The sequence below is a fragment of the Cololabis saira genome, chromosome 23 (assembly GCF_033807715.1).
Source record: "Cololabis saira isolate AMF1-May2022 chromosome 23, fColSai1.1, whole genome shotgun sequence".
NCBI lineage: Eukaryota > Metazoa > Chordata > Actinopteri > Beloniformes > Belonidae > Cololabis > Cololabis saira.
Window position 1 is genome coordinate 6864944 of NC_084609.1, and position 19787 is coordinate 6884730.

General features: G+C 41.0%; 1 protein-coding gene across 1 annotated transcript in view; it reads left to right on the forward strand.

The window, feature by feature from the left end:
- Positions 1–19787, forward strand: part of snd1 (staphylococcal nuclease and tudor domain containing 1) — a 275137-nt gene that overhangs the window by 12388 nt on the left and 242962 nt on the right. The window contains exons 5-9 of the mRNA XM_061714247.1: positions 5123–5283; positions 7051–7142; positions 8494–8652; positions 8743–8849; positions 10699–10789. Of these exons, the coding sequence (XP_061570231.1) occupies positions 5123–5283; positions 7051–7142; positions 8494–8652; positions 8743–8849; positions 10699–10789 (610 nt within the window). The remainder of the gene's footprint in view (positions 1–5122; positions 5284–7050; positions 7143–8493; positions 8653–8742; positions 8850–10698; positions 10790–19787) is intronic.

Consider the following 19787-nt stretch of genomic DNA (forward strand, 5'->3'; position numbering starts at 1 on the left):
TCCAGTTATTGTCCAACAAAACATTCCTTTTTTGGGGATAAACAAAAAAATAACCAAAAGTTGTAATGTAATGATGAAGAAAAAAAAATACATAAATAAATAAAAGAAGGAAAAAAAAAAAAAAAACCTGGATGAAATCAGTTTTATTTTTTAGCATTTTTTGCAAATGTAACCCCAAGACAGTATATAAAGTAATGAAATATAGACAATTTATGCAACTTTAATGTTTTCATACCTTTAAACATATTTAAAGGCAAAAACATGCTTGTGTCAAACAAAACATTCCTTTTTTGGGCATAAACAAACAGAAAAATACCAAAAGTTGTAATGATGAAAAAAAAAACGATCTTTAGACATACGAATCGATTTTTAGGAATTAATATGAGAATCGATTTAGAATCATAAAAAAAGGTCTTTTCAACACAGGCCTACACATGATATATAAACGTACATATATGCAGTATAATTCTACACACTGCAATTTTCCTGTCACTACGTATTTAAACGGCTTCTCAGTTGGGTTCTTGAGTCACTCACTCTGTGTTTAATTCATTTATTGAAGTGGTGCTGGAACCAAGCTTTACATTTCCTTTTTTTTTAAATAAAATTAAAACCCCAGGCTTGCGGCCAGACTAATTGCTTTATGTAACTAGCACTCACCAGTGGAGAAGCTAAGTGCATTAACATGGAGACCGACTGCACTGGGAAAACCCCCACAGGTCCGGCTGTAGCACCGTGGCTGAGGAGGGGGATCAATATCCAGGGGGTGTGCCGTCTTCTTCTGGGCCTTCTCGCTCAAAAGCAGCGGACCCTTTCAACTCATTTACTCGGGGGAACCCGGCTTCCTATAACCTCTCCTAACCACATTAAAAACAGCGGGGAACTGTAAATATCTCTTTAAAGTGTTTTACGTTACACGAGGGAGGGAGATGAAAAACATAGCCTGCAGCATGTTGAGAAGGAGGAATTGAAAAGTTTCCTCGTGGTCTTTCTTCCTCCTGCAGTCACTGTTGCACACTCTCACTCGCCGGTGTGTGTTGTGATTTGAAGCAGCGTGATGGAGGGAGTCGCTGACCTAAAAAGAGCGTTCGGAGTTCACTATCATCTGCCTCCACACAAGTTTCTGTTTTACTTTTTTAAAAGCATTGTCTGTTCACATCTCACACCTAATTTCTTCTGTGACTCTTTGATTGCATGTTCAGTTTTTCCTCTAACTTTCTCTTCTCATTCGATGCTTAAGTTTTAAGTAATGTAAACTCTAGCTACTTATGTCATTAAAGTTTTTTTTTATTTATTTATTCATACACTCATAAACGTACAGTCAAACTGGAAAAGTATGATCGTATTGTATGAGTGTTTATGTAAGTGTCAAAACTTGGATGGATAATAGAATTATACAGTATATTGAATGTTTTCAATATACCAAAAGTATATTAAATGTTTTTCTTAATTGATTTACTGCTCTGTATCGGTGTATGTAGGAGCTGACAGAAAATTATTATAAAAGGGTAATAAGCTAAGCTTCAGCCTACACCTTTTCGATCTTGTTTTGTGTGTATACATTCTGGTCTAATGCAATGTTAGCATTAACTTCATCTTTATTTGTTTTCTTTTGTGTTTTGAATTCTTAATTTGGAAATGGCTGAAATTAGGGCTGTGCGATTAATCGATTTTAAATTGTAATCGCGATTATGTAATTAGAACGATGTTAAAACGTGAAAATCGTAAAATCGATTTTCACTTTTTTTTTTTTTTTTTATACCTTGTATAAATATTAATTACACATATTAATGATTGATACCATATTAATGATTGATGGAAATACCTCTCAATACCTGCGACAAGTGCCCCATGGGAGAGGCTCTTTAGTGTAGGAGGGGGCGTTGTAACATGCCACCGGGCATCCCTCAAGCCAGATGCGGTAGACCGGCTCGTGTTCCTTGCAAAAAACTTGCAAATGTAATGACTGACATTACACACCTCTACCTCCTTCATGGGTTGCATTATTATTTAGCATGCAAAGACCCAGTTTAGTTTAATTAGAAAATGTCTTGTTTTATTTAATTGGAAATATAACTTACTGTATGTTTGCAAGTGCTGATTTGCTGATTTTTTTTTTTTTTTTTTTTTTTTTTTTTTTTTTTTTTTTTTCATTCAGAGATAAAACTTTATATTTTATTATATTTTTAAAAACTTTTTTTCAACGTATTTTACAGAGTTTTGCACTTTATTCATTCATTTTTGGTTTAATAAGAGCAAAGTTTGCATTTAAAGCCCAATGGGGCAAATGTTCAATAAAAAAACAGCATATTTGAAATCATTTCTTTGCCTTTTGTCAATTCACAAAATAATCGTAATCGAAAATCGGACTTTGAGAGAAAAAAATCGAGATTTTATTTTTGGGCAAAATCGAACAGCCCTAGCTGAAATAAATAAACAAACGAATCAAACATTAGCACCATCATTTGTTAGGGATGATCCGATCACGTGATCGGTAATCGGGCCGATCAAGTTGTTTCAGACTTGATCGAAATCGGACGTTGCATCCCGATCAGTGACATCATAGAAAACTGCTCTGTTCAAGTGCAAAATGATGAAATAAGGTGAATAAAATAAAAATGGGCGACAACCTGGATCCGTTTATTTTGCATTTGTTCATTATTTTAAATGTGTGACGAAAGTATCTGATCAGGACTCAAAATCAAATTAATCTGAAATTAGATTGGGGCCAAAAAACCTGACTGATCAGGACATCCCTAATTTTTTCATTTATTTAAAAAAAACAACAAAATAAACATTCAGCACCATGTCTAGAACTTTCTGCATGTGTCCTACCTACAATAAAACACGTCCCCAGACCCTTGTAGCCGACATGCTTTCATATGATGCAACTGCTGACATAATTTCCATCCATTGTTCAACATCTGGGGTGACTGTACGAGCTGCTGTGACCATCACAACTTTTAAAATCCCCCGTTCATATTTAGATAGATTTGGCATTTCTATTTGTTCCCCTAACAAACAGTCTTTGTGATACAGGTATCGCCACACCGAGCCATTTACTCGGGTAAAACTGGTAGTTTACATCACCAAATTAGATGTAAGAATATCCCTGTTTCACTCTGACACTTCCAACATAAATTATTTCCTATTAAGCCCATTTTTGAAGGAGTGAAATAAAATCCTCTGTCCACTCCTTACAGAAAGTTTGAGCGTTGGTGCTTGGTAAGCAGGAAACTGCCTCCCTTCAGTTTGAAGTTAGTTGCTACATCAGATGGGAGCTGAGCTTTACTGCCCTTTGGGCCTCCGTCCAAAAGCTCAATTAGCAACACGCAGTCGGAGAAAAAAGGCTATGCGCATTTTAAATGCTCGCCACTTTGAGTGCCCCTCTGTTGAATCTGCAAATCAAGCGGTTCAAGGGAGCAAGAGGTTTAAAAATCTACTTCATGTCTTCATTTTAAGAAAAGAAAAAGGTGCATTTTTAGCCCGTGGTCAGTTTCTCATCAACACAACTCGATCCGATGCTTGTTTTTCTTCATCGTGGCTCTTGTAAGGCTAATATTTGCCCGCTGTAGTAATAACTGATGGGTTATGTTTAAATCCGCTCCGCCTTTGAGCAATGGGAGCATGTTAAACTTAACGAGAGGACCAACTCTGCGTTTAAAGCCTGCTCTCCTTATTGGACATCCTTCAATGAGCATCCTTTAATAACCGCTGTGGAATTGATTGCGGCTCTGGAAGAGCACGGTGTTTCTTTTCAGGCGGGTTGTTTAGTTTTTGTAGCTAGTAAATGGCAGTAATCTCTCGAAACCTTTTGCAGATTTAATGCACCTGTGGTTTTTATCGTTTCTGATGAAAGCTTTATTAGTTTTCTAAGCCAGTAAGCAGCTGCCTTTTCACTTCAGATGGCTGTTTCAGCAGTACCTGCTTTGTTAAGCTCATTTTGGACAGTTGCTGTGGTGATTTTCTCTTTTAGACGTCTGCTAACATTAGACTGGTTAATCTCCTCTGCAGTGCTTTGGGTGCAACCAGCATGTTTGTTAAGGAAATTACTTGTATGATGTTTCCCACTGAACAAGATGCTTCTTTTGTTGTGGGGAGTATTTTAAAAAATATTAATAAAAATAATAATAGATTTGTTAAGCGCCTTTCATGGCACTCAAGGTCGCCGTACAACAATCAGAATACAAAAACACAATTTAAACAATAGACAACAGCAAAATTTGCAGCAGAACACAAAAGACAGCGTAAGTTGTAAGTGTACTTAGTTGATTAAAATCTAATTTGTGAAACAAACTTCACCAGTAAAGTCAAACATGACATAGACATGTAATATTTGTGAGTGTGGGGCTGGATTCTGAATGGCTGAAGTTCGAATATGGTAGTTTCATATTTCTGTGATGCCAAAAGCAAATTTATCACCAATGTCAAGCTGGATAGACTTTACAACAACATATATAATCCATTTTCCACTTATTTCCTTCATGTCCCAGTTTACATATGTGCATTTTAGGTTCATACGATACAAAAGCTTGTTGTTCTCTCCAAACTATTTTCACACCAACTTTACCATATAGTCAAACAACGATTGCAAGACAAATGATGCTCTGCAGAAAACAAAAAAACAGGAGTTTTGCAACTATGCCAGGAATTACTGAGGTTCAGTTCATATTTATTTCGAGCGGTACAACATTGTGAAATTGCAAAGAGCATTCACATACTCTGCCCCTTATACATGGAACAAACTTCAAAAGGATCTAAAAATAACAGAACTTATTCCACTGAGTGGTTTTAACTCTAGAATGAGTGCACTTGAGACAGCATCTCTGATTTGTAACTGTTTTAAATGATTTCCATTTTTTTGTTTCATTTGATTTGATTTTAATATTTCACATCACACCTCTGTAAATTTTAATATCTGAAATCTTGTGCTGCCTCTCGGCCAGGACACCCTTGCAAAAGAGATTTTTAATCTCAATGGGTTTCTTTTCCTGGTTAAATACTTTTTTTTTTTTTTTAAGTATTAGACATACCGTATGCTTAGGAAGCTCTGCTCTAAAAATATTAGTCTCTTATAAAAGTTGTACATGTCTTAACTCATGTCCCTTTCTTGTGCATTCAGTCCAGATCAGGCCAGACTGGTGGAGTTGGAGGACCAGGCAAAGGCTTCCAAGAAAGGCTTGTGGACCGAGGGCGGAGGGTCACACACCATCCGCGACCTCAAGTACACCGTGGAGAACCCACGCAACTACGTCGACTCGTTGCATCAGAAACCCATCAATGGTAATGATCCCGGGGGGGAAATGTACTCAACGAGAGTGTGTCCCTGAAAACCAGGATGTGTTGCCAAAAACGTGCACTAAAACGTAGTTTAAAGGCTGCATCAGAATCTCAATGGCTTGGCTCGAGGTACTGCTTTGTACCGCTGCCCTTCAGCTTCACCTCCCTCAGTCTCATCTCTGCATCTCTGCCCTGCTCCCAGTGTAATGTGCCACTCAATTTATTTCCAGGCGGTCGCCGGGAAGAGTGGCTCAGCTCATTTCACAAGCCTCTAATTGAATGGAGAGTGAGTAGAGGGTGCAAGGTCTCCTCAGCGGTGCAGAGGGAAGCAGCAGAGAGACAAGCAACTATAGTTTCTGAGAAAGGATGTTAGGTGTGCTTTATGAAAAATATTAATCTGGAAAAAGCACAAAAGTTATCAGTTTTTTTTTTTTTCCTTTTTAATTAGCTACTGATTTCAAACAGTGCTGCATCTGACCACATGAGGGCTGATACTGCAGATCCACTGACTGTCGTGGTACTTGAGTGCGGCTGGACCGGCACATCTTGTAGTACCACCGTGTACCACTAGAGGTGCACTTTTCTGTCTGAACACTTGAACTGTGTCATATACTGCCCTCATGTGGGCACAAGTGGTTTTCTGCTGAGTGGCTCAGACTCGGGTGGGGGGTGTATATCTTCACGCTTTAAAGCCTTTAGGGCACTGGTTTTTAACTGGTTTTGTCCCAGTCCCACCATTATAACCAAGAAGCAACTCGGGGACCACTGCTTTTGGGGATGTTTGTTTTATTTTGCACCTTGCTTTTAAATAAGAGTATGGACCTATATAGGCTATTTATTTGCATCAGTGTATATTTTTATTTGCACCTTTTGCTATAAAAAAACAAAAAACAGTCAATGAAAAATGAATAGGAAGCCAAGAGGGCTTATAATATTACAAAGTTCACTCTCACTCATTTGACATAATTTGGATGGGTAAATTATTCACAAAAATGAATAGTAAATGGAAAATAAATTGAGTCTAAAGAATAAATATATATTTTTTTAAATTATTATTGTTTTCCATTTACAATACCGCCGCGGACCACCAGAGGGCTGCGGACCTCCGGTTGACAATCCCTGCTTTAGGGCTTCAACAACGGCTCTGGATGCAGTTAGGTTTACCGTTAAGTTTGCTGTTGCCATGGCAACCTAAAACATGGGCCGATAAGCCATTTTCCGATTTCATTTTCAAATTTATTCGCTCGCTAAATATGACGTAGGCCTTGAAATCTAATTCTCAGGTGTCTGATCGCATGCTTTCAACTCAATAGGCAAAGTTAATGTTAAATAAAAGGTGATTGTTTCATAAAATTCGAGGTCTCGATGGCTGTAAATTACAGTAAAACAGACTTGGCTTAATCAGCATGAATACAGAGAAATACAGATGTCTGGGTGTCATGTTAGATTTACTGCAGGTCCAGATGGGATTTTAGTCCAATAGTTCACTGGAGACCAAATAGTGGACAGCAGCGTAGAAGTGATGTTACCTCCATGCCTGTAGGGGGAGCCACTGAGCCAGAAATAATTAAGTTCTTTAGTGGCATCAAGACTTAACGCTTGATTTCTTTCTGAGTCTCAAGTGAGCAAACCTCCACAAAGACTTTTCTCCTGGTTTTTATTGAAGCGCTATGTACCATATTTCGGTGTTTGAACTCTGTTGGTGTTTCCTGAGGATTGCAATCCCTTAAACGGACCATCATTCACCTCACATGCTTCTTCTCTCCCCAGCAATCATCGAGCACGTACGTGACGGCAGCGTTGTCCGTGCCTTGCTGCTGCCCGACTACTACCTGGTGACCGTCATGATGTCTGGCATCAAGGTAACCCCCACTTCACTTCCCGACATGAACATGTCGTTGAATAAAAATGATCCTGCACTTTCTAGATTTAAGTTCTGGCTGCTGTTAAAGATGTTAAAATGTTAAACACACACGGCTAATGGCTTGTAGAAGGGCCGTTCCCGACAGTTCCCTCAATACCCCTGCTCTTTTATGTATGTATTTAAACTCATTAATGGACTTTCTGACAGTAATGGATTTTAATGCAGTCGCTATAGTCTTAAAAAGACAAACACTGACAGTTTCTTTATTCGGTTTTTACCCCCGGCAGTCATATCTGTGACACTAAACAGCCCCATCCATTTCTTTACCCCGCTCAGCTTTGCCAATAGGCCACTCAAGATGACTAATCTTGTTCATCTCCCACTTGAACATATTGCGTCCGTGTGGAGGTGTTTCTTTGTCTCGTCGTACTCTGGTTGATGTGGTGCTACTTCAGTCTGCTGTTAGAGACCGTAGCTCTCAGGAAGAGATTACTGATCACCGCCACAGCTAAAGTTTCTGTCGTCAACGAAAATTATTACTAAATATCGTCGTCAATGAACCTTTATCACCTGAGGAAAACGAGATGCAACGAAAATGCTGGTCGTGTGACGATAACGGAAATTAAATATATAATGCAATATCGTAGAGGAATAAAAACAAGACTAAAATGTAGATTACAAAATAAAAACTCTGCCAAAATGTGTCTTCATTTTCGTTGACCAAAACGAGACGAAATGTTACAACAAAGATCCTTCCATCCTTCCATTTTTTTAAGTAGTTTCCTCTGGTTTAGTTTTTAAACCAGTTTAGTCTTTAGATCTTTGGATACACTTTCCTACATAGACGCGGAAAAGAAAACTCAATGTGTCATTGAAAAAGAAGAAAATGGGGAGATATGCGGTCTTCTGTATCTGGAATGAATGTATTCTTGAGTCTATAAGGTAACAATAATATGATAACCTTGTTTGAATTGTAAAATGGGTTTGGCTAAATACAATCTTTGACTAAAACTAGACTAAAATGGACAATTCTGACTAAAATAAGACTAAAATGCTCAGACTTTTAGTTGACTGAAACTTGACACGACTAAAAGGAGAATGAACGTGAGTAAAACTAATGAAAACTAAAACAATAGCTCGACCCAAAGACTAGCGTAAAACTAAAATTGAAACAGGCTGACAAGAACACTAGACACAGCAAAGTGACATGAGGATATTGAACATGTGGATGCACCAAATTGCCTCATGTGGTTAATTGTGGGCTGAACACACGTTTACCTGACTTTTGGTGTGGATTTAACAGAACAGAACCTGACGTGTATTTATTTCGGTGTTTTTGGTGTCTTTAGTGTCCCGTATTCAGGAGGGAAGCAGACGGCACAGAAACCCCAGAGCCGTTTGCAGCAGAGGCCAAGTTCTTCACGGAGTCCCGTCTTCTGCAGCGAGATGTTCAGATCATCCTGGAAAGCTGCCCCAACCAGGTCATCCTGGGCACCATCCTGCACCCGGTACGACCCAGCCACCGTCACGCTGCTCAGTAACGCTGCGTCGTTGTCCGACGGCCTTCCTGACTGCTCCTTGTTCCCTCTGCTCCGTAGAACGGCAACATCACAGAGCTGCTGCTGAAGGAGGGCTTCGCCCGCTGCGTGGATTGGTCCATGGCGGTTTACACCCAGGGGGCGGAGAAGCTCCGAGCTGCTGAACGGTAGGAACCTGGAGATAGATAGATAGATTTATTTATTATACCTTTGGGTAAATTTGGTTTACAGTGAGTGCTTCCTCATACAATCCAAAGCCATACACTCAACAACACAGGATAAGATAAAGTGACGACAGTGCTTTGGCTAAAAGAACAAGGACGACGGCCCCAAAATAAGAAGCAAGATAAGTTAAAAACATCAGTAGATAAAAACACTAAAATATTCAAACCAAGCCAAAGGATAAAAAATGTGCCTTTTCATAAAAATGAGATAAAGGAAACAATACAAAACATAAATACAAGGTTATGTTGCAGTGAGACGCATTATTAGGTCTGTCAAAGTTAACGCGTTAACTTAACGTCCTCTTAACGCAGACAATTTTTTTAAACGCAAGATTAACACGCAGGATAAAAAAAAACAAAAAAAAAACGCACATTATATAGTTTCTGGTCGTCGACGGCACTGTAACTTGAGGAAAAGTATGGTGGACTACTGCGTGAACTTTTTTAAAAAGCGAGGAAAGATGGAGAATGAAAAGGGACTTTTGAACGGCCAGTTCACTTTCAAAAAGATGCAGGTGGTTCGCTGAAGACTAACGTTATTTGCATGTCGATTTGAAATGAATTACCATCGAAGTACATCGAGTGTCAAATAACACTTGCAAACACACGACCGATGCAGAGAGTGCACCCCCCCATTTTTTTGTATCACCCTGACTGTTTTGATCCCACTAAGGAGAAGGGGATATTTTTGGAGCCTTTTATTTTTCTCCATATGAGGTTAGACATAATTACATGGAGAATTTAACTGACCAATGCACTTCTTGTACAATGTTTATGATGCATATGGTTCATTGTTTTACATTGAGCTGCTTAAAAAAACAAGGAATCTTAAGTTAGTCTTTACAAGTGTAAAGTTGGGGACTACATTGTGTTTTTATTTATGAAGGAATGTTACATTCAGGTCAAAAGCTTTTTTTTTTTGTGGAAAGTTGAATAAACATTGGCATAAAGCAAGCATATTTGCCCTTTCTCATGTTGTTAACAGTATTAAAAACATTTAAAAAATAGCTTAAGGTAATTTCAAATAGCAAAAAAACAATTTGTAGGTCCTTCAAACACAAACATTTTATTATTTAAGCCAGAAAAGGACAGTAAGAAGTAAGAATCTAAAAAGCACATTACTGCCTCACTTTATGACACTGTTGCAGTTTTATTTGCTCATTTGTTTACAGGCCTGCTGGGTATTTTAAGTTGAGCTGCTGCTTTTATTTAATTCAAATTTATGATTAAATTTGCACTATTTTTACTAGTTATTTTTACAAGTACACTATTATTACTGCACTGTTTGAGTGCAAAATGATCAAATAAAAATAGGGGGATGACCTGGATCTGTTTATCTTGCATTTGTTCATTTCTTTTTAATGTGTAACGAAAGTATCAGATCAGGACTCGACAGATACTCAAAATCAAATGACCTGGAATTGATCGGTGCCAAAAAAACCTGACCAGGACATCCCTATTGAAAAGTTTGTATCGTGTTTTTTAAGCGATGTGTGCAGTTTCCTAAACAGAGTAGAGTATAACTGATGCAGACCTCTGCCACGTCCACATGGGTTCATTTCTGTTTTAAAATGCCATTTAAAAGCCATGTTGCATCACTGTAAACGCTCATCATGCTGCTCCCAATGTGACTGGTGACAAGTGGACACATGTCGTCTACAAAATCACATCCGTAGGAACCAGAGATGAAGATAAAAAGGCTTTAAAAAGGCATTAAGGGACAATCTGACTTCCTGTCGTAGCCGTCCTTCCTCTCTAAACATCCCGTTTTCTGTCTGCTGAATGTTTCCAGATCTGCTAAAGAGCGAAAGATCCGCATCTGGAAAGACTACGTTGCCCCGACGGCGAACCTGGACCTGAAGGACAGACAGTTTGTTGCCAAGGTGAGCTCTAAAGTTGCACTCATGAAGGTTTTTGTCTCAATACAATATGTTCTTCAGGGGCATTTTTGTTTCTTACTTTATGTTAAATGTACAGAAAAGCATTCAACACTTTCAAGCCCTGATGCACGACTCACTTAACGTCACTGCAATGGTAATAATAAATAAGACTCCCGGGCTTAAAGGCAGCCATAAAGCACTTTGGGATGATTCTGCATCAGATGGCATCTGCAGGGGAAGTGACACGCAGCCAAAAACCCTGCTTTGGCTTTGATATTATTATTAATCAGGGACGGAGAAGTGTCTTCAGTATCGGGTTCGGCGGGGGGGGCAGAGCTCCTCCCTGTCAGCACGCATTAGTCCAAACCAAGACGGACCGCTTGCTGCATTTAGGTAATACGTCCTAATCTTATTGGCACAATGAGAAGGACGTCTAACGGGTTTCAAGTTGTCACTTTAACGTAGTGAAATAACTTTAGTCTTAAAACGCTCTCTTTTAAATCCGTTCCTCTCTGCAAGCACCGTGATGAGTCCAGCCTCCACTCTCGCTTTGCTCAAATATATTAGATTGGACGAGTTTAATAATAATAATTTAGAAGTCCTGTCTCTGTTTGTTCCCGCCGGGGCTTTGAAGTTTCCCGGCCCTGAAACATTCATGGGCAGCCGGAGAGTTAAGGTGTTGCTCCGGCAGTCGGCTCACACGAAGAGTTGGGGTGCGTCCCAATACTCCCCCTCGCCCTCCTTTTCTTCCCTAACCCTAAATTTTGCGCGTTCCCGTGAAGGTAGTGGTGTCCCAATTCCTCTTTTCACCTAGGGGGAGGGGGCATAACGAGGGCTAGGGGCTGAGAATAGCCCCTTCAAATCGAGGGATTTCAGATGCTGACTTGGCGAGCGAGGGGGTATGAAAAAAACAGGCTCTGCGTCGATTTGACTCGCCGACCGAAGGCAAACAGGCAGACTGGTCTCAGAGAAATAGAGAGAAATAATCCTGTGACTCGTCAGATTTGTTTTGGATGTTTCTGATATAATAGTCTTCAGAAACCACAAAGTAATCCAGCTGTTATCTGGGTAATTTACATACTTTCAGATAAAGTTGCGGAAGATCACGCCAGAATAAAGGGATTTATGGTTCCGCGTTACACCAACGCAGAGCCTACGGCGGAGGTTACGCAACCTACGCCGTAGGCTCTGCGTCGATTTAACGCGGACCCAAGCTCCGGACCCGGCAGACAGAAATCTCTAAATTTCGGAGCAAATTTCTTAACAGGCGTAGCTACAACTGTTAGATTTAATCTATTAAACCAACATATTCCTAAATGATTTATTTCAGCCGGCGTGATTCTCAACAGAGCTGCGTCCCAGAGAGAGTTTCTCTCCCGGGGCTGACGCAGCAGCCTGACCCGGCGGAAACGTCTCTTCTCGGGCTGTGAGCTGAGGCTGCTCCCCGGGGCCGGCGGCTCTTCTCATCTCCGAAAACATCGGGTCAAATTTCTTAACAGGCGTTATTTGGATAAACTGAGCCCCGGTTGGGGATCTTAAGGTTACCATTATACCTGAAAAAATATTAAAACTTAATAAAGTGCCATATTAACAGCGCTACAGCTGAAATTAAAACAGCTTTTGGCTCTCAGCTTCCTGATCAGGGTAGGGATGAAAACGAGGGGTAGGGGGAGAATTGGGACAGGCACCTGGGCCAAGTGCCCTAGATCTCAAGTGCCCTAAAATCTCCCCCTTCTTTTTTAGGGCTTAGGGAAGAAAAGAAGTGCGAGTGGAGAAAAGAAGGGCGAGTGAAGGAGAATTGGGATTGGGCCTTGGACAGAAAAAAGGCACCAAAGAAACCGTTTTTTTACCCTGAGTCAGAAGGAGGATAAAACATGAATATTATTCAGCTTGGGGTGCTCTCAGATCTGACATCCCCACCATATTTAAGCAGAGCTCTGATGGGGGATTTGTGGTGAGCGATGCCTCCGTGTTGTGCAGAGTCAGGGTTGTTGGCTGGTTTCTTTACGTTCACTTTATCTTGAATTTCTGCCGTCGTGATACCTGCTGGAGACTGTTGTGGTCAGCTTTTACCTCTGGCCACGGGGGATTTTTGTTGTTCCAAACTTCCCTCTCTCATGCTCTTTTATTCACTACGTCTACATTCACTAACAGAAAGTCGAATTGTTGCCTTAATCCGACCAATATCTAGGTTTTAAAAGCCATGTTTACACCTTAAGGCTGAATTATGGGTCTGCGTTAAATCAACTCAGAGCCTACGTCGTAGGGTAGCGGCTACGCGAGAGTCTCTCCGTAGCCTACGCCCTAGCCTGACCTGCACCTCCCAAAAAATGTAACTACGCGTTGAGGCGACGCGGAGCCAACGCAGGCCGAGAGGGCTGTGATTGGTTTACTTGGTAGCAACACATTTCCGGTTCGTGAAGCAGTTGTGAACTTTCAGTACTCTTTTCTTCGTGTGTTTTTTTTTTTTTTTTTTTTTTTGCACAATAGTTGTCCTTATCTCTTTGATTCACTGTGACCGGAAAAGCCAAAAGCTAAACAAAGTATCAACTAGCGCTCTGTATTGCACCACGGCGAAATGAAGTGACAGAGAAGTCCGAAGGGTTCACAACGGCATCACAGCAACGGCGTAGGCTCTGCATTGGTTTAACGCAGAACCTTAAATCAGGCTTTAGCCGGGCTGTAGCGGAACCTAACTGAAACTCTGGAGATCGAGTTTTTAGTGCTAGATAATGCGTCCTAATCCGAGTTATTCCTGCTTGTATACCAACCCACGCTGAACCGAGCTACTGACCGCCCCAGGACCCCCCCTTCTGGAGATGATGACACCATGAAAGCCAGAATGCCAGCATGGTAGAAAAAGATGACCAACAAAGTAGGCACCAGAAGAACGGCAACGTGAAAGTGCGTGTGGCGCCACCTAGTGTCACAGAGTCAAGCACACCTCATTAATCCCCATTAATCGATTGTCTTCTCGTGCATGTTTACTTGGGTTTCTGGGAAACTCCAGTTAAATCCTTAGTTGAATTATATCCAATAGCTGGATTTAGATGTGCAGGTAACTGCACTGAGTGATGTTCAGCCTCAACCCTGAGGAGCAGACCTTTATATTCTTCTGTGATGGCTAGATCAAGGTTAGGGCTGAGTTAAAAAAAAATCTATTTGAATCAATTTTCCTTCATAAAATCCCCCAAATCAATAATTTAATGTCTTTTCTACTGTGTATAACGCAGTCTGCAGTTTAAAGCCAGGTAGTCTCGCGTGACCAGCGATCTCACGAGATCTGGTGACTAGGTAAAGAGAAGCCAGCAATGACTGGACAACAACTGCTTTGGCTCAATTGTTAATGTAAACATTAATATTTTTGATAAAGTACCAAGTTAGAGTTTGTTTCTACAATTTACAGCATTAGTTTTCTGAGAATCTCTTCTATATTCAAGTAAAACTGGTCTCTGAAATATCCCGAATCTGATCGATCCCCAGCTCTAATGAAGGTGTAGTGTGGTCTCCGTCGCCTCTTCATGTCTGTTGCTCTGCTGAGCCTTCAGGTGACACCCCTTCAACTCCCTGGGTCAGATTATGGGATTAGAAACCCATCTGCAACTCCTGGGGCAGCCCACCTTGAGCAAGGGTCGAGTCGTCACCTTGGAGCATGTGATCAGGATGATTTCAACAGATTTCAGTCGGATGAAAAGCTTCTGCTCTGCATACGTGTCTGGGATCCGTCGTTGAAAACATGCGCCTCGTCGATCCGTCTTCCATCCCAAGCACTCGCTGGAGGCCCGTTGTTCCCTCGGTGGAGTTTGTTCACGATCAGTACTGTAATGCAGCGATTCTCAGGAGGACTCGTCCCTCCATCCATCAATCCTGTCGTCGGTATTCCTCCTCCGTCCCTCTTTACTTCCCTTTTCTCTTATTACCTGAGCGAGCGATAAATGGCACGGCAGGTTCAGCTCCCCCCGGTGAACCCCGCTGACGTGTCCTCCTCCGTTTCTGTATCAACTTCTTCTCTGAGCTTAAAGAAGTAGATATGGGTCAAGTCCCAGAAGTGTCCCCCTTTTCCTCGGCCATCCGCCCACTTTCAAAATGATATAAGAAAAAAAAGAAGGTAGTGAACTCTTAAACTTGAAATTTGTGAGATGAAATGTCATCGCTGTGCCTGCGATGAATTTATGGAGGTAGAGCCTGGATTCAGTGTTGAAGGTGGACAGAAGGGACTAGGTTTTTTTTTATTTGAAAAAGCAATTGTTTCCATATACAGTATTACATTCACTCCTAGGACCATCGCAATGTCTTTCTCCAAAGTTCAAAGGGTGAAATAGGTCGCGCACATCCAATATCTTAACAGGCGCTGGTCTCAAAACATAGATGCAGGAAAAAACAAGAGAAGACCGCGCACTTTTGCTCCCTAGTGCAGATTTATTTAGCACATCAATCGTCGTTACGTTTCAAGCGCATTTTGCTCTTCAGACTCTGTGCGGTCCCCCCTTGTTTTTTCCTTTCCCCAAAGTTTACAGAACAGGTGGAACAAAAAAAAAAAAAAAAACAAACAAAACAAACAAAAGTCCAAGTGTCTTTGATTATGATGCTTTTCCAAGATTTTAAATAAAATAAGTTTGTGTAACTTTAACTGAACTGGGGGAGCTCTTTTCTCGTTATCGTCAGTTTTGCAAGATGAAAAAGAAATAAACTACAGTATTATGGCGCTTTTTACACTGCTCGACTCGCCACGCCCCGGTTTTGCGTTTCTCCACTAGGAGTCCAACGTGCCAAGTTGATACTTTTTCTGTAACTATTCTGCCGAGGTTCTAAGCGGCTGAGTCGGCCCTGGATCTGAGTCATCACACTACAGGCCACCGATTGGTCGGGGGGTTGGAGTCAGACGTTTGAATCAGGAAGCGGGAATCAGCGCAAGAGCGGCTTGCGGCTTCTCTTTTAATTCGACCAGCAATGTCAGCGCAAAAGTCTGTTTCTGATCCAACTCTGAGGTGCAGATGTTCATAAACCTGGTGCTGAGGAGAGAATTAAAAAGGGATCTAGACGGGCGATAAGGAACGGCCAGATCTACCAGGAGCTCTGTCACTTTTCAGCCGCTCACGGCTCCCAACGGACTTTTAAGCAGCGCCGAGACAATCAAACAAAAAAAAAAAAGCGTTGCTGCTTGAAGATTCTTTCACAAATTTTTTAACTTGATATGGAACACAAGCCACAGACCCAGCAGCACATCTATCATCTCCTCCAGGTTCTACATCTTTAGTGTTGTTGTCTTCTCCGTTTTAATCACACAATCAAATACGTCACAGCAGCTTCACTCCAACCTCCTACTTCTCATCTGGGTGTCTAAAAACAAACGAGGACAAGGCGAGTGGAGGCGAATCGTGCTGAGTAGGTACGAGTATAAAAGCGCCATTAGAGTGGTATCAGGTGTAGAGAGCAGGTCATCACAAAAAACACAGATTCAAATGAAGTCAGATCTTACAGGCGTCATGTACTCAGTCCATTTAGACCAAATCCCATAGAACTTTTCTTTTTGTATTCTGAGGGAAAAATGACAACTTTTCCATGATGTAAATTCCGCGGCCAGTATCAATCCATTCTTCAAAAGTGGGTGGTTCTACTTTTAAGAAGGGACACGTTTTTGAATAATTCACAACGACTCTGTTCAAGATTGGGACGCTTTGGGTAATAAGTCACTTTGGCTCGGGGTAATGAGGGAGTGTAAAGTAGTTTCTGGATCAGTAATGAGTTCCCTGAAAGCAGTACCAGGCTGCCAGCCTTCAGCACCCGGGGGTGGGTGGGGTGAGGGGGGGGTGAAGTCAGAAACACAAGTTGATGTAAAGTCCTGTAATTCGCTTGACAAATCAGCCGGTGCGTTTGAAAGCGACCTAACTGAGTCATCCGGCACCTTCCCTGACAGCAGCCGGGGTGACGGATGCTGGCGACTGCAGCTGCTGTTCCGGCCTCGGCCAGAGGGGGGCAGTAGATCCCCACCGCTCTTATCAGATTAGACTAGTGAGTCATGCTGCCAGCCTATTTGTCTTTTCTTTTTTTTTTTCCTCTTCTTTTTTGCCTGCTCACTCAACCTGTCACAGCAGCTACTTTCAACGACTTTTTGCTCCGTTCTCCCTCCTTTCCCTCTTTCTGTTCCTGTGATATTTGCTGTGAGATTACTCTCCCCGGCTCGCTCCGTCTTTGTTCCCCCGTAACGCGGCGCGTGTTGATCCGTTGCTCTCGTCTCCTCTGATAATTAGCTGGTAGATGCAGAGGTTTTTCCCTTTTTTATTGTTTTTCTTTTTTAATTCTGCCACATTCTCTCTCTCTCTGCTACACTTTATTCACTTGGACAGGCCCCAAAATGACCTTGTTCCAATGTGAAGGCAAACCGGCTGGCGGGTTTGTGCCAGTGTGTGTTTGTGTGTGTGCTTCCTCTCATACACTTATTCATTACACTTGTGTCCCTCTTGCTCCCCCACTTCTCCAGATCTCTCCCACTCAGCTCGGTGATTAGCGTGTGATGTGTTTTGGCTGCGGTTTGTGGGCAGTCCCTCTTTAGCATGTGGGTCGGTCTAATTTCTGTCCTCTGGTGACACAATGGCAGTCTGATTTTGTTTTCATGGAATAATGAATCTCCCAATGAGCCAAACGCACCCTGGTCTGTGTCTTTCGCCCTGATCACTGCAGTCTCCCGGAGGACGTCAATAGGGCTGGGGATCTGTTCAAATGTCAAGAATCGATCTGATTCTTAAGATTCAGAATCGATTATCAAGATTTGATCTGATTTGACTCCGATATTGATTTGGGTTAGTGTTATTAAAACTGTTTTTTCAGCTGTTGCATGAATTATATGACTGTGTAGTTCTGCAACATATTAATACTAGTATTATATTGAGATTCAACAGCAAGTATTGGCAGCTAATGATGCTGTAAGGACCAATCAGCTCCCAGAATGCTGATAGAACTGCTTTCAGAAACATCGTGGGTCAGAATTATCAAACAGATCCAGGGAGGAAACAGAGACGGATGAAATCGCTTTTAGTTTTTCCCATTTACGAGAATTTGGTTTTTAGCATTTTATGCAAATGTAACCCCAAGACAGTATATAAAGTAAAGAAATATAGACAATTTATGCAATTATAACTGAAAACTTTAATGTTTTCATACCTTTAAACATATTTAAAGGCAAAAACATGCTCGTGTCCAACAAAACATTCCTTTTTTGGGCATAAACAAACAAAAAAATACCAAAAGTTGTAATGATGGGGAAAAAAAATTGATCTTTAGACATACGAATCGATTTTTAGGAATTAATATGAGAATCGTTTTAGAATCAGAAAATCGATCTTTTTAACACAGGCCTACACATGATATATAAACGTACATATATGTAGTATAATTCTACACACTGCAATTTTCCCATCACTTCGTATTTAAATGGCTTCTCTGTTGGGTTCTTGAGTCTCTCACTCTGTGTTTAATTCATTTATTGAAGTGGCGCTATATACAGTATAGAAATATAGACAATTTATGCAAATATAACTGAAAACTCTAATGTTTTTATACCTTTAAACATATTTAAAGGCAAAAACATGGCACCAGTTATTCTCGTGTCCAACAAAACATTCCTTTTTTGGGCACAAACAAAAAAATACCAAAAGTTGTAATGTAATGATGAAAAAAAATGGATCTTTTCAACACAGGCCTAGACGTCAACATGGGTGCAACCTACATATGAACCCCCGTTAGTGATGATGAGTGAGGCCATCCAATGCACCCGTGGGTGGCAGCGTGTGTGGAGCCATTGATTTCTCAGGCGCTTTGCGAGTGGCCTACTTAAAGGCTCGGGATTTGGATGGCGGTCAGATTATACCCCGATTCTGTCTCGTTGCGTGAAACAGCACAGGGACTTCTGGGTCGCATTAAAAGTAAAAAAAATCGATACTGCATGTCCTTTTTGACGTCACGGCTGCAAATGTCTGGGAGAGGTGTATCTTTAACAAAATGCTGGTTGTTTTTTGTTGCACACACCGGTCCCCGAGGGAGCCGCATGTCCTCGTCCCGTCCTCCAAACCCCCGGTTGGGAGGCCTTAACTCGCTTTCTTACTCAGCCACTCCAGGATCTCTCCCCCCCGCCTCCCCGCCTCGCCCTCCGTGCCTTCCAATCTGCACCGTCACCCTCCTTCTCCCCGCAAATACATCTCTTCCTCTCCATTTATCCTTCACCTGTTCCTTCACTTCCCAGTTTTTCCATTCAGTCCATCTGGTCACTCTCTCAGCTCAACGTAGTGCCAGTATTGATTTATTCAATACCATGTCACTCCTTCCAGGATTTTTCCACATTGTTGACCTTTTAGCTTCACTTCTTAATGGAGTGTAGTTTTGTTTGCAGGGCTGGGGATCGATTCAAATGTCAAGAATCAATTTAGATTCTTAAGATTCAGAATCGATTATCAAGATCTGATTCGATTCCAATATCGTTTTGGGTTAGTGTTATTAAAACTGTTTTTTTGAGCTGTTGCATGAATTATATGACAGTAGTTATGCAACATATTAGTATTATATTGAGATTAAACAGCAAGTATTGGCAGCTAATGATGCTGTAAGGACCAATCAGCTCCCAGAATGCTGATAGAACTGATAGTTCTGCCACACAATGTTTCTGAAAGCAAATAGATCCAGGGCAGCAATCAGAGACGTATGAAATCGGTTTTATTTTTTTTACCACATTCCTATTAATTTTTTTCCATTTTCGTACTATTTCGGTTTTTAATTTTTGAGTATTTGTTTTTTTTTAGCATTTTATGCAAATCTAACCCCCAAGGCAGTATATAAAGTCATGAAATATAGATAATTTATGCAATTATAACTGAAAACTTTTACGTTTTTCTACCTTTAAACATATTTAAAGGCAAAAACATGGCACAAGTTATTCTCGTGTCCAACAAAACATTCCTTTTTTGGGCATAAACAAAAAAAATACCAATAGTTTTAATGTAATGATGAA